This window comes from Cherax quadricarinatus, chromosome 63 (genome assembly GCF_038502225.1).
Source record: "Cherax quadricarinatus isolate ZL_2023a chromosome 63, ASM3850222v1, whole genome shotgun sequence".
NCBI lineage: Eukaryota > Metazoa > Arthropoda > Malacostraca > Decapoda > Parastacidae > Cherax > Cherax quadricarinatus.
Genome location: NC_091354.1, coordinates 829,086 through 844,452, shown reverse-complemented (window position 1 = coordinate 844,452; position 15,367 = coordinate 829,086). Strand labels below are relative to the sequence as shown.

General features: G+C 41.6%; 1 protein-coding gene across 1 annotated transcript; it reads left to right on the top strand.

The window, feature by feature from the left end:
- Nucleotides 1–4,354: 4,354 nt before the first annotated feature.
- LOC128698143 (uncharacterized) lies at nucleotides 4,355–9,454 on the top strand. Its single transcript, XM_053790250.2, has 2 exons — nucleotides 4,355–4,440; nucleotides 6,779–9,454. Exons 1-2 carry the CDS (start codon nucleotides 4,414–4,416, stop codon nucleotides 8,525–8,527), a joined length of 1,776 nt encoding a protein of 591 aa, XP_053646225.1. The 5' UTR covers nucleotides 4,355–4,413; the 3' UTR covers nucleotides 8,528–9,454.
- The last annotated feature ends 5,913 nt before the right edge of the window (nucleotides 9,455–15,367 follow it).

Genomic DNA, 15,367 nt, shown 5'->3' with positions numbered 1-15,367 from the left:
TCTGACCAAGAAGCTTTAATTGGCGTCTTTTTGCCAATTGAAGGAAAAAAACAAAAAATTCAATCACTTTAGGACATGTTTAATAGAAATGCTTTGGTCTTGGTATCTTGGATACTCCAAATGTGTATAAGGGTAAGAAAAACAAGCTTATACATATAAGTTGAGAAGATTTATTGTATCCCCCTGATTAAAATACAGAACAGTCAGGAAGGCTCCTGAGAAGAGAGGTCCGGCAGCATGTTACCTGACAGAGCGGAGGCCAACCCTGATTCAGTACCTCAGCACACACCATGAAATGTATCTATAGTATATAGTCCAACCTGGCAATAGTGTAACCAACAACAGCACTGGTTGTAAGGAATTGTAGCATCTGAAATCATTAAAGAACTCATTAAAAGAAGACCCACAATGCAACAACTTACTAATATTGCTGGTGTCTACACAGTGTGTGGTCATGGTGAAAAGGTGTATGTTAAAGGAGAGACAGGCAGTAATTGCATGCAACGAGGACAGTCTTAGCAATACAAGGCTAGTCCATAGAACACAGGGACATTTATTGGGTTGAGCCAAAGTGAAAATGATCACTATAGACACCATTGCTATAATAAGTTCAGTCACACAAAAGAGCAGGAAATTGTAATATTTGCCATGAAATTGGCACACATGCTCATCAACCAAACTTTCCCCAGCACCAGGTGCAAGCCCCTCAAGGAAGGTTCCTTGATGTTGGTGAGGGGCTCTTGATTTAGGGAATTGGATCTGTGCTCCAGTTCCCCGAATTAAGCCTGAATGCCTTCCACATCCCCCCCCCCCAGGCGCTGTATAATCTTCCGGGTTTAGCGCTTCCCCCTTGATTATAATAATAATAATAATAACCAGGTGCAAGACCCCTTCTTCTTAGGGCCTTCTTGACTATACAGCTTATGCTGTATAGCCCTTGTGGCTTAGCGCTTCGTTTTGATTATAATAATAATAATATACAGCTTATGTTATTTGACCCCTCAAGGGAGGTTCCTTGATGCTGGTGAGTAGCTCTTGATCTAGGGAATTGGATCTGTGCTCCAGTTCCCTGAATTGAGCCTGAATATCTTCCATCCCCCCTCAGGCGCTGTATAATCCAATGGGTTTAGCACTCCCCCTGATTACAATAATAATTATGTCATTTGTATCTTCATGTAAATTTGAAGTGACCGTGGTCCCAGGACCGAAATATTCCATTAAACATGTCGTAATGTGGCTGCATTTTTGTTCCGTTCCTTGATGGTATCATATATCTTTGTATGCAGTAATGTCAACCCAAGATAACCCACCAGAGCAAAGTTACATAGTTCATTCAACTTACGGAAGGTTCAAATCCATGGCAAGCCAATCCTAAAACTAGCAGGCCGGTGTGCCAGTTTATTCATGTTGGTGCAGCACTGTACAACCCTTATGGGTTTAGCACTTAGTTATGATTTTAATAATAATTCAAATTGGTGTTCTCCTCTCAAGGGGGTGACTTAATGCCAGTTAAGGGCTCTTGATCCATGGAACAACCTTATCCTTCCATGACTCACGAAATCGTAATGACACGATTGCAAACAAACCATACCCCGGCCGGGATTGAACCCGCGGTCAGAGAGTCTCAAAACTCCAGCCCGTCGCGTTAGCCACTAGACCAGCTAGCCACAATAAGATTCGTCCAACTAGGTATATTTCTACACCATAGGAAGGTTAGCACAGGCACCTCTGTGACCACAAATGCAAGTTTTTACAGACGAATCTCCAGCTAGCGTGGCCGTGACGAACTCTAGCTCAAGTCCCTTCACTGCCGTCAACATGACTCACGAAATCGTAATGCGACGGGCTGGAGTTTTGAGACTCTCTGACCGCGGGTTCAATCCCGGCCGGGGTATGGTTTATCCTTCCATTCCTTACATCAAACCTGAATGCCTCCCATGCCTCCAAGTGCTATATGACTCCTAAGGATTTAGTGCTCTCCATGGCTGCACTATTAGATGCCAATGAGGGGCTCTAGATCCAAAGAATTGGAGCTATCCTCCCTATCCTTGGGTCGAATTTGAGTGCCTCTCACTCCCATGACAGTATAAATCCTACGTGTTTAGTGCTCCTCCCCATGAATACAATACCTGATAGCAGGTGTAAGCAGTACCTGATTCAAGCAAAAGAGCCCATCAAGGAAGGTTCCTTGATGTTGGTGAGGGGCTCTTGATCTAGGAAATTGGATCTGCTCCAGTTCCCTGAAATTAAGCTTGAATACCTTCCCCCCACAGGTGCTGTATAATCCTACGGGTTTAGCGCTTCCCCACTATTATAATAATAATATTAATCCTTGAATTAAGCCTGAATACTTTCCGCATTCCACCCCCACAGACGCTGCATAATCCTACGGGTTTAGCGCTCCCCCTTGATAATAATAATAGTAATAATCAAGCGTAAGAGTCCTGGATGCTACCCTGGGGGTCTCCACCCTGCAGAGTAAGGTTCCTGGCACAAAAATAAGATGCTATGAGGAATCATTGATACCCTTCTCTTTCTCCCCTCCTCCTCAATGCACACAAGACTAGTCCCAGGGCTAAGGGGTATGTCCTACGAGGAGAGGTTAAGTGAAATCAACCTGATGACACTGGAGGACAGGAAGGATAGGGGGAAAGTAACGGCATATAAAATACTGAGAGGAATTGACAAGGTGGATAGGGACAGGATGTTTCTGAGGTGGGACACAGCAACATAAATGGAAGTTGAAAGACTCAGATGAGTCACAGGGATGTTAGGAAGTACTTCTTCAGTCACAGAGTTGTCAGGAAGTAGAACAATCTGGAGAGTGAGGTAGTAGAGGCAGGATCTATACATAGCCTTAAGAAGATATACGATAAAGTTCATGGAGCAAGGAGAGAGTGGATCTGCTAGCGACCAGGGAAGATGGGGGGCCAGGACCTATGAATCGACCCCTGCAAGCACAAATAGGTGAGTACACACATACATGAGGACCAAGAAAGGCTTCTAAAGGATCTGAACAGACTGCAGGCCTAGTCTGGCAAATGGCTCAGAGTTTAACCACATCCAGTGTAAACAAAAAGCTTTGGGAAGGACAAAGAAAACTGCAGAAGCAGTAAAGGCTCAGGGGTCTAAGGCTGCAAACCTCACTTAGGAGAAGGACCTGGCATTATACCGAGAATATCACCCGAGGGGAACATCAACCAAAGAAGTGCTGCAACAAATGCGCGTCTGGCAGTCTATGAATAACTTTTCGACATCTGAGGAGTCATTCACGACACTGTACACCGTGTACGTCAGGCCCATGTTGGAGTATGCAGTACCAGTGTGGAGCCCACACCTTGTCAAGCTTATAAAGAAATTTGAGAGAGTGCAGAAGTTTGCAATAAGGCTAGTCCCGTAGCTAAGGGTTATTTATGCCCCCTAGCTCGGTTGGTCCCGTAGCTGGGTTGATAGCACATTCAGCTCACACACTGAGGTCTGTGGTTCAATCACCAGTACGGGTGGAAACACTGAGTATATTTCCTTAAGACACCTGCTGTTAGTGGACTGGTGTGGGTCACATCCTAACTTGCCAAAATTGCTCTGCGTGACCAGGAGCTTTATGTATAATAATAATAATAATAATAATAATAATAATAATAATAATAATAATAATAATAATAATAATAATAATAGAGTGCATATGTGGTTAAATGGTAAGAAAATACATTAAAACATATTACCAATGAACAATTTATGCCTAAACAATTCACAGGTATGATAATTAATTTCTAAAAAAAAAACTCCCCTTCCAGGTGAGGGGCTTTTCATCCAGGGAACTGGCTCTGCCCTCCGATTCTTATGATCAGCCCTGACTGTCTACCATCCCCCCAGCCTCTGTATGACACCCCGATGGTGGTTAATGTGGGATTTAACGCCTATCTATCACACGAGGGTCATTAGGCTTCATACTACCTTGTTCACCACCACTCAAGAATAATTTAATACCTAAAATAGTGATTTAGGTGTATGTCTATCAGTGTGTATGCACTGAGAGACATACACCTCATGGTACATATATCCTTGTGTTAGCGTTCCCTCACGTATATAATAGTTTAATAAGTCTATAAGCTATTAACTACCATACAGATTGTTCTACCAGTGACAGGTACAATCACAACCATTTAACTATAGAAACACCTTTCTCTTCTAATTACTTTCAAGAAGACATGAATACAAAGCTAATACACAACATATCTGAGTCAAAGATATTCTAGTATGGAACTGGCATAGTAAAATACAATAGTTTTTTTCCCTAACAGACTATAGAGGTAATGAGACAAGGTGTGTTGAGTAGTAGTTTTTAGTGTGTTGACGCAGTATAGCAGGATAGACCTATAATTCCTTCCCCAGGCCCCTCTCACCGCATATATTATGGCCTATACTAATTTATCTACTCAGGTGAGGTTTCATTCTAGTCTAGGTAATGGATCTCTGGTTGTGGTTTATGCCATAGAGTTCGTTAGAAGCTAGAAATGTGGCTAATAATCATGACTGGGCTAATGCGTTGAACTAAACTGGTTAGGGGTTGCCTAGACTGGACTACGTTAGGTTAAATTAGGTTATGTTAGGTTAGGTTAGGTTAATTTCGGTTATGTTAGGTTAGGTTCTGCTGTATAATCCTACGGGTTTAGCGCTTCCCTGTGATTATAATAATAATAATAATGCTAGATTAAATTTGATTATGTTAGGTTAAGTTGATGTTAAATTAGATTATGGAAGGTTAAGTTAGATGATGTTAGACTAAGTTAAATTTGATTATTAAATGATGTTAGGTTAAGTTAAATTAGACTGTTAGATGATGTTAGGTTAAATTAGGTTAAGTTCAAGTCAGGGTACATTAGGTTACAGTAAAATAACTAAAACTAACCCATTCTAACACTAACCTATCAGGCTAAAGCGAAAGCTTTATAATATGGCTAAAGCTCTCGCTTCACACGGCGAGTCCGGGTTCGATTTCCGGCGAGGGTAGAAACATTGGGCATGTTTCCTCATACTAGTTGTCTCTGTTCCCCATCAGTAAAATGGATACCTGGGTGTTAGTCGACTGGTGTGGGTCGCATCCTGGGACAAAACTGACCTAATTTGCGGGAAATGCAGGTGAAATTGCTGACCTAGAAAATGTACAGAGAACCTTCACGGCGCGCATAACGGAGATAAAACACCTCAATTACATGGAGCGCTTGAAGTTCCTGAACCTGTACTCCCTGGAACGCAGGCGGGAGAGATACATGATTATATACACCTGGAAAATCGTAGATGGACTAGTACCGAACTTTCACACGAAAATCACTCCCAACGAAAGCAAAAGACTCGGCAGACGATGCAACATCCCCCCAGTGAAAAGCAGGGGTGTCACTAGCACGCTAAGAGACACTACAATAAGTGTCAGGGGCCCGAGACTGTTCAACTGCCTCCCAGCATACGTAAGGGGGATTACCAATAGACCCCTGGCTGTCTTCAAGCAGGCACTGGACAAGCACCTAAAGTCGGTACCTGACCAGCCGGGCTGTGGCTCGTACGTTGGATTGCGTGCAGCCAGCATTAACAGCCTGGTTGATCAGGCTCTGATCCACCAGCAGGCCTGGTCACAGACCGGGCCGAGGGGGCGTTGACCCCCGGAACTCTCTCCAGGTAAACTCCAGGTATAACAAGCGGCTTTTTATATAGTAGTATGTCACTGATGTCAGCTATGGTCTGTATACTTTGTACATGTACTTGTAGTAAATAAAGATATTATTATATAATAATACACAGAAAAGGCACTAGTTAAACCATACCCCGGCCGGGATTGAACCCGCGGTCAGAGAGTCTCAAAACTCCAGACCGTCGCGTTAGCCACTAGACAATCGTGTCATTACGATTTCGTGAGTCAAGGCACTAGGTCTCAGGGAAGCGACTACCTGACCTGTTCTAAGTCCTCCCTACACACAGTAACAATTACAAATGCTTCAAAAAACACATGTAAGAAAAGGAGGCCTATTGTACCTTTCAACTAGGCTTTACCACCTTATAAAGCCTCTTGTTTGAGGAACAACGTAATATATCTCATTGTGTTATGGTACATGACATTTTCCACCACTTGCCAGAGTACAGTTATTCTCGAATCATCGTTAAAAATGACCATGGTTATGATAATTACCAATGAGTCTGAAGTTTGTTGACAACCCGAGGGGTCATTAAGGCGGTAGTTTACTAGTAAATATGTATATACTTTGTATATACATGTTTACTAGTAAACTATGTATATACTTTGTGTGTGGCCTTTATATAGGTTGTGGATATGTATATGTTTTGATAGTACGTGTATATTAAAACAACTGGCAATGATTATTGACCCTTGTTAAAGTAACCGTAAGCAGTTTATATAAATATTTATTTTTATATGGAATATTTGGGTTATCTGTGTGTATATAACTAATATAAATAACTCCTTAATCTAGACTTATAATGGATGAGATAAAGAACGGAGGGGAGGGATGTTGTTGCTCCCAGGGATCAAACGTAAATATTTTTCCATTCCCCTGACGCTGTATGACCCCCTACGGGTTAATCGCTTCCTCATGAATATAATATTGTTCGAAGATGTTTATGTCCTAAATGAAAACTGATTTATAAAAAAAAATAATTGCATTATTTTGATAATTTGTTCATTTTAATGTATATCATATTGCAATAACTCAGTTATTACCTGACAAGGTGATAATTTGTGGTTTTTAACTAGTTTTTTACTAAACAGGTTAACGAGGGATGCGCCGCCCGGGTGACATGTTTGGGTAACTCTTCAACCCCACAATGGTCTGATACTCTCAGTGTCTTCGCGCCTACTCCTGCTTTTAGAGGCATCTCTTCAGCTTCCTCTTCTGCTCCAAACAGGACGTCCTTCACCCACCCCAATATTTCAAATGCAGGCACATCGAACACCAAGAATGAAGAGTTACAGGAATTACAACAAGTGTACCGGGGCTTCTGTCAGCCTCGCCAGGAATGGCAAGTCTTTCAAGACATGAAAAAACAAGAGAAAGGAACGGCATCCACCAATTCCTCCAGGTTCTCTGAGCTTCTGTTGCAGTCTGAGACCCGCGCTAGAGTGTCATCGGACAAAAATCATCTTACTAATATAGCGAGAAAAGAAGCCAAGGACTCAAATGTTGGTGACAAGAAGTACAACAGTGGAGGAAGGCTTCAAGGTGGTGGAGACGTCCAAAGGGTTTTAAATTCATTGCCTCAAATGGTAACGAGGAGTCAAGCAAGGTTAGGTCTACCGCTGAATAATAAACGCTCAGAAAATCTTCTGAGATATAATGAAGAGAGTCGTAGACATAAACAAGAAAGATGGGTCAACAATGAAGTACAGAAGAACCTTCAGTATAGTAAAATAAGGCACGATGTTAAGAAAGTCAAAGCTTTTGGGTTTAATAAAATTAAATCCACTAACAACACTACACGAAGTGGAATTGAATTCGGCTCTGTATGTAAGACTTGTGGAGCGGTGGCGGTGACTAAAATTGGATGGATGGCCCATCAGGCTGCTCACAGAAACAAGAGCACAGCTTGCAAGTACTGCTGTTCTGTGTTCCTCAACGCATACGGCCGCGACCTTCATCAGGATCTTCACAAGGAAGGTCACACGAGTGAAGTGGACGATTACTGTGAATGCGCTCTCTGTGGTGGTGCCTTCATCAACATCATGTACTTAGAGCTGCACTTGTTAGATATGCATGGAACAGACGCACTTCACAATTCTCAGTCTTTCGTTCTGGGCTCGGCACCCAACCCACACTTTTCCTTTTTGTGCGAGATAGAAAGCACCGAACAGTTATTTCGATGTGGGGTATGTTATGCAAGATTTACTTACAGCTTTAACCTTGACTGTCATATGGCTCTCCATACGCAAATGTGTTACGCATGTGGCCTCTGTGATTCTGCTTATTCATCTTTAAATTTGCTCGTAAATCACTGCAACGTTCATCTGGGAATTAATACAGCAGCTGCTCCTTTTAACTGTCCACCGCTTAAAATTCAGGACCAGAAGAACCGCAGCCCAGAGCCGCCAGTTCTCATAGATGTTGACTTGTGGGGAGACCAGTCAGGAGACTTTCACTACGATGGTGCTACATCTTTTACAGATTCAGTCAATACCCCTGTCTTTACTACCTCTGAGATATCCCCGTCATCTCCATTTAAAATCTACAACTCTGATATAGCCTCTGGTTGGCCTACAGTAGCTAGCTCTGCTTCAAAGTGTAATTTTGCCACAGTCTCCAAGACAGCCTCGGATATTAGTGATTCCACAACCTCTCGATTTAAGATGACCTCTCGGCCAGAATCAGCCACTAGTTTCACTAAAAGTGATAGCTGCCACACATCCAACTTTGCCCCAGTCATCGCCGAAGGTCCTCTCGCCTCTCCCTGGGGTCTCGATGCAAACAATCTTCAGCGACCTTCTACGGTGAATTTGTTACACAAAAATGCCTTTGCTGACTAGTAAAGGCCTAGTGATTCTCGCGCATTCCCACTCCTGAATCAAGATACTATCAACACCGCTATGGACTCAAGTAAATTACTGTAATAGGAGTCCTTTGAATACAAAGTTTACTGAAACACTGCAAGAAAGAAGCCTCCAAGCAAATATTATAACGTTATTACAGCAAAACGCAAAGAAGACAACTTAGGCGTTTTGGCACTCAAAACATATTGTTAGAATTAGCTGTTGAGAATAAAACGTGTATTCCAATGATAGGACGACCACTCAAGTCCACTTCATTAAGATGTCTTCGCGGTCCACAACAGATAATCAAAAGTTATGTTAAACTTTCATTTACTGCCAATTTCTCTTAATTTTGGGTACGTGTAATGTTTGGTTCTGTCATTAACTAAAAGACAAGAAAAGTGTGTCAAGTCTTCTGTTTTTTTTTTTTTTTTTTTGCGGTTTGTCCTTGTTAATCTTCAACAGATGATTTTACAACGTTATTAACGACCATTAAGGACTTAATATGACGTTTCTTTAACAAAGTATCTGAGTACTATATTTTGGCTGCATACTATATCTAGTTAATAATCCCGGGGAGAAACTGTGCCTGTTCGACTGTTTAAAAAAATATATACGAGTATATTTTGGCAGTATATTTTGGTTATTGTATGGAAAGACAAGCAGCGTGAACTCTGGGGGAGAACTAATGGTGATACCACTGTATCACATCAGAGAAAATCATGTCGATTCCCACAGTATCTTCATGTTCTTACTCACGAGTGTGAAGCCTCTCTCACTATAATTCCCTATAATTATTGAGCAGCATAAACATTTGGTAATTACGATTTAAGTTAATATGAAGAAAATCGTTTTCCTATATGTAAATATTATTGTTTACAAAATTTGAATTGTATTTTTGTTTATTAAGACAATCTATAAGTTAGGTTTTCAACACGTTTTTCAGTTATTTAGTTTACCTTGAAATATATTATAAAATGCATATGATATTTTTATTTTACTTTTGTGTTCCATTGGTTGTTAGTCACCATATACCAGCTGCCCCTGTTCACCCAGCGGTAAGTAGGTACCTGGGTGTTAGTCGACTGCTGTGGATGGCATCCTGGGGGAGGTTCAAGGACTACAATGGAAATAAGACAGATAGTCCCCGATGACGCACTTGCTGTAAGACCTTCGTGGGTTTGACGCTTAGTTTTGATTGTAATAATTAATAATAATAATTACACACTGACTTTATTGGGTTATCCTGGGTGGCTAACCCTTCCCAGGGTTAAAAATATAAAAAAATCATATCTTTGAGTCCTCTCCGTCCCATTATGTGTCTTTTTCTAAAGCCATAGATGCCACAATACCCTTATCTAAGTACTGGTCACTAACATCATCAAAGTCGACACCTCTCACTTTGTTCCACTGGGAAGAGAACAATACAGACTAGAAATGGTACTCGTGGGAGCCACTCAAACAACAGTTGACACGTTTAGTTTAACGTTAACTTTAACGTTTAGTTTAATTTCTATTATGCACCTCATACCCATCCTGTGGGTGGTAGTCAAAGGATTAGAGGTACATAACACGACCAGAGGAAAGTGTAAGTCTGCTGAAGCCGCGGGCTTTCACGTGATTGGCTGTTGAACTACCAATAAATGCAGCAGTAGGATCAGTTCTGATAATCACCTTAAGTTATGTTAAGTAAAGTTTGTCAGGAAACAGGACAAGTGTTTCCTGACGCCGGTCTTAGTCATATGGCTGCCCGCAAAATAAAATATGATTTTGTTATGATTTAGACCTGCGTTAAGAAACACTTGTCCTAAAATACTACTGCTAATGTCAATGCGATTTTTTTTACATGGCATAATACCTTTGAAGGAAGTACGCCCCCTCACGGAAGGTTCCTTGATCCTCCAGAGGGGCTCTTGATCTAGGGAATTGGATCTGTGCTCCAGTTCCCTGAATTAAACCTGAAATACCTTCCCTATCCCCCCGCAGGAGCTGTATAACCCTACGGGTTTAGCGCTTCCCTGTAATTATCATAATAATGATAATCAAGGAAGTTATTATTATTATTATAATCTTGAGGAAGCGCTAAACCCATAGGATTATACAGCACATGTGGGGGGGGGAGATGGAAGGTATTCAGGCTCAATTCAGTGAACCGGAGCCCAGATCGAATTCCCTAGATCAAGAGCCTCTCACCAGCGTCAAGGAACCTCCCTTGAGGGGAATCATGGAAGTACGCACACTTCTGGCAAGACAGCTACTGAATGAGTGATGGTGAGTGTGTTTCCTACTCTGGGTCATCCTACCGTGCTTGGAAACTGATGAAGTGCACAGTGCAACAGTGTAACAGTGCAACAGTGCAACAGTGCAAGAGTGTAACAGTGCAACAGTGCAAGAGTGCAACAGTGTAACAGTGCACGTGGAGCTATCAACGAGGACAATCATTTTCCCCATGAATGGGTTATTCTGGGTTATTAACCCTCGTGGGTAAATATTCCGAATAAATTGTTATTAATCATTCGTTAGAGACAAAACAGTGATGGATCTGCCATACAAGAGGCAATAGTTGTCTTGGCTGAGGATATATGAGGCTATACATATCGGTAATGCAAATATTCCTCTTGTAGTCGAGACAAGCAATACATACACTGGACTACCCTGGTAGTGGTAGTATATTTATACTTGACATAATGATACAGGATCTTTTGGTTTATGTATTGTCATCAGCTTCTCTCTCCTATGTGCGGGTTATTTGTGTATTGTTCCAGTCACGGTATTGTGCCTTTGTGTTCTCTAACAGTTGATCTCTTTGGTGCAATGGAAATAATACAAGAACCTCAATGGAAATAATACAAGAACCTCAATGGAAATAATACTAGAACCCCAATGGAAATAATACAAGAACCCCAATGGAAAAAATACAAGAATCCCCAATGGAAATAATACAAGAACTCCAATGGAAATAATACAAGAACTCCAATGGAAATAATACAAGAACTCCCAATGGAAATAATACAAGAACTCCAATGGAAATAATACAAGAACTCCAATGGAAATAATACAAGAACTCCAATGGAAATAATACAAGAACTCCAATGGAAATAATACAAGAACTCCAATGGAAATAATACAAGAACTCCAATGGAAATAATACAAGAACTCCAATGGAAATAATACAAGAACCCCAATGGAAATAATACAAGAACTCCCAATGGAAATAATACAAGAACTCCAATGGAAATAATACAAGAACTCCAATGGAAATAATACCTCCCAATGGAAATAATACAAGAACTCCAATGGAAATAATACAAGAACTCCAATGGAAATAATACAAGAACTCCCAATGGAAATAATACAAGAACTCCAATGGAAATAATACAAGAACTCCAATGGAAATAATACAAGAACTCCAATGGAAATAATACAAGAACTCCAATGGAAATAATACAAGAACTCCAATGGAAATAATACAAGAACCCCAATGGAAATAATACAAGAACTTCCAATGGAAATAATACAAGAACTCCAATGGAAATAATACAAGAACTCCAATGGAAATAATACAAGAACTCCAATGGAAATAATACAAGAACTCCAATGGAAATAATACAAGAACCCCAATGGAAATAATACAAGAACTCCAATGGAAATAATACAAGAACTCCCAATGGAAATAATACAAGAACTCCAATGGAAATAATACAAGAACTCCCAATGGAAATAATACAAGAACTCCCAATGGAAATAATACAAGAACTCCAATGGAAATAATACAAGAACTCCAATGGAAATAATACAAGAACTCCCAATGGAAATAATACAAGAACTCCAATGGAAATAATACAAGAAACCAAATGAAAATAATTCACTTTGACTTTTCTGGATTATCCTGGGTAATAATCTACACATATGCTGCTATGCATGATAATTTGTGTAGTTATGTGTACCTGTACCTGAACAAACTTGCATATATGTGAACTGTGATGTACGTGTACTTCTGGCAAGACAGCTATTGACTGAGTTACGGTGAATGTGTTTCCTTCTTTGAGCCATCTTACCTTGCTTGGAAACTGATGATGTGGTAAAAAAAGAGAGGAATGATATTAACAATTTGGTTTCTATGTAATCTTCGTAAAATTAATTTAATTGTTGAAAAATGTTAAATTAATTTAGCTTGTACATCCTGGAGTATTCCTGGAGGGGGTTTTCGGGGGGTCAACGCCCCCGAGGCCTGGCCCGAGATCAGGCCTCGTGGTGGATCAGGGCCTGATCAACCAGGCTATTACACCAATGATTGGTGTACTACATGAACACATGACCAAATATAATTTCCATATAAAAATCCCATTGTAAAAAAAAATAGAAGGAAAAAATGAAGAACAGAAGATGGGGAAGAAGTTGAGAGAAGTTCTTCACGCTGATGCTGAGGAGGAAGTTGAGAGAAGTTCTTCACACTGATGCTGAGGAGGAAGTTGAGAGAAGTTCTTCACACTGATGCTGAGGAGGAAGTTCAGAGAAGTTCTGCACACTGATGCTGAGGAGGAAGTTGAGAGAAGTTCTTCACGCTGATGCTGAGGAGGAAGTTGAGAGAAGTTCTTCACGCTGATGCTGAGGAGGAAGTTCAGAGAAGTTCTGCACACTGATGCTGAGGAGGAAGTTGAGAGAAGTTCTTCACGCTGATGCTGAGGAGGAAGTTGAGAGAAGTTCTTCACACTGATGCTGAGGAGGAAGTTGAGAGAAGTTCTTCACACTGATGCTGAGGAGGAAGTTGAGAGAAGTTCTTCACGCTGATGCTGAGGAGGAAGTTCAGAGAAGTTCTTCACACTGATGCTGAGGAGGAAGTTGAGAGAAGTTCTTCACACTGATGCTGAGGAGGAAGTTGAGAGAAGTTCTTCACACTGATGCTGAGGAGGAAGTTCAGAGAAGTTCTTCACACTGATGCTGAGGAGGAAGTTGAGAGAAGTTCTTCACGCTGATGCTGAGGAGGAAGTTGAGAGAAGTTCTTCACGCTGATGCTGAGGAGGAAGTTGAGAGAAGTTCTTCACACTGATGCTGAGGAGGAAGTTGAGAGAAGTTCTTCACGCTGATGCTGAGGAGGAAGTTGAGAGAAGTTCTTCACGCTGATGCTGAGGAGGAAGTTGAGAGAAGTTCTTCACACTGATGCTGAGGAGGAAGTTCAGAGAAGTTCTTCACGCTGATGCTGAGGAGGAAGTTCAGAGAAGTTCTTCACACTGATGCTGAGGAGGAAGTTCAGAGAAGTTCTTCACACTGATGCTGAGGAGGAAGTTGAGAGAAGTTCTTCACACTGATGCTGAGGAGGAAGTTCAGAGAAGTTCTTCACACTGATGCTGAGGAGGAAGTTGAGAGAAGTTTTTCACACTGATGCTGAGGAGGAAGTTGAGAGAAGTTCTTCACACTGATGCTGAGGAGGAAGTTCAGAGAAGTTCTTCACACTGATGCTGAGGAGGAAGTTGAGAGAAGTTCTGCACACTGATGCTGAGGAGGAAGTTGAGAGAAGTTCTTCACACTGATGCTGAGGAGGAAGTTGAGAGAAGTTTTTCACACTGATGCTGAGGAGGAAGTTGAGAGAAGTTCTTCACACTGATGCTGAGGAGGAAGTTCAGAGAAGTTCTTCACACTGATGCTGAGGAGGAAGTTCAGAGAAGTTCTTCACACTGATGCTGAGGAGGAAGTTCAGAGAAGTTCTTCACACTGATGCTGAGGAGGAAGTTCAGAGAAGTTCTTCACACTGATGCTGAGGAGGAAGTTGAGAGAAGTTCTTCACGCTGATGCTGAGGAGGAAGTTCAGAGAAGTTCTTCACACTGATGCTGAGGAGGAAGTTCAGAGAAGTTCTTCACGCTGATGCTGAGGAGGAAGTTCAGAGAAGTTCTTCACACTGATGCTGAGGAGGAAGTTCAGAGAAGTTCTTCACACTGATGCTGAGGAGGAAGTTCAGAGAAGTTCTTCACGCTGATGCTGAGGAGGAAGTTCAGAGAAGTTCTTCACACTGATGCTGAGGAGGAAGTTCAGAGAAGTTCTTCACGCTGATGCTGAGGAGGAAGTTGAGAGAAGTTCTTCACACTGATGCTGAGGAGGAAGTTCAGAGAAGTTCTTCACGCTGATGCTGAGGAGGAAGTTCAGAGAAGTTCTTCACACTGATGCTGAGGAGGAAGTTCAGAGAAGTTCTTCACACTGATGCTGAGTAGGAAGTTCAGAGAAGTTCTTCACACTGATGCTGAGGAGGAAGTTCAGAGAAGTTCTTCACGCTGATGCTGAGGAGGAAGTTCAGAGAAGTTCTTCACGCTGATGCTGAGGAGGAAGTTCAGAGAAGTTCTTCACACTGATGCTGAGGAGGAAGTTCAGAGAAGTTCTTCACACTGATGCTGAGTAGGAAGTTCAGAGAAGTTCTTCACACTGATGCTGAGGAGGAAGTTCAGAGAAGTTCTTCACACTGATGCTGAGGAGGAAGTTCAGAGAAGTTCTTCACACTGATGCTGAGGAGGAAGTTCAGAGAAGTTCTTCACACTGATGCTGAGGAGGAAGTTCAGAGTAGTTCTTCACACTGATGCTGAGGAGGAAGTTCAGAGAAGTTCTTCACACTGATGCTGAGGAGGAAGTTCAGAGAAGTTCTTCACACTGATGCTGAGGAGGAAGTTCAGAGAAGTTTTTCACACTGATGCTGAGGAGGAAGTTCAGAGAAGTTCTTCACACTGATGCTGAGGAGGAAGTTCAGAGAAGTTCTTCACACTGATGCTGAGTAGGAAGTTCAGAGAAGTTCTTCACACTGATGCTGAGGAGGAAGTTCAGAGAAGTTCTTCACACTGATGCTGAGTAGG

Coding starts and splice junctions, on each gene's coding strand:
- LOC128698143 (XM_053790250.2), top strand. CDS start 4,414: ATGGCCTATACTAATTTATCTACTCAG. Junction 4,441..6,778: donor ATACTAATTTATCTACTCAG/GTGAGGTTTCAT, acceptor TTTACTAAACAG/GTTAACGAGGGATGCGCCGC.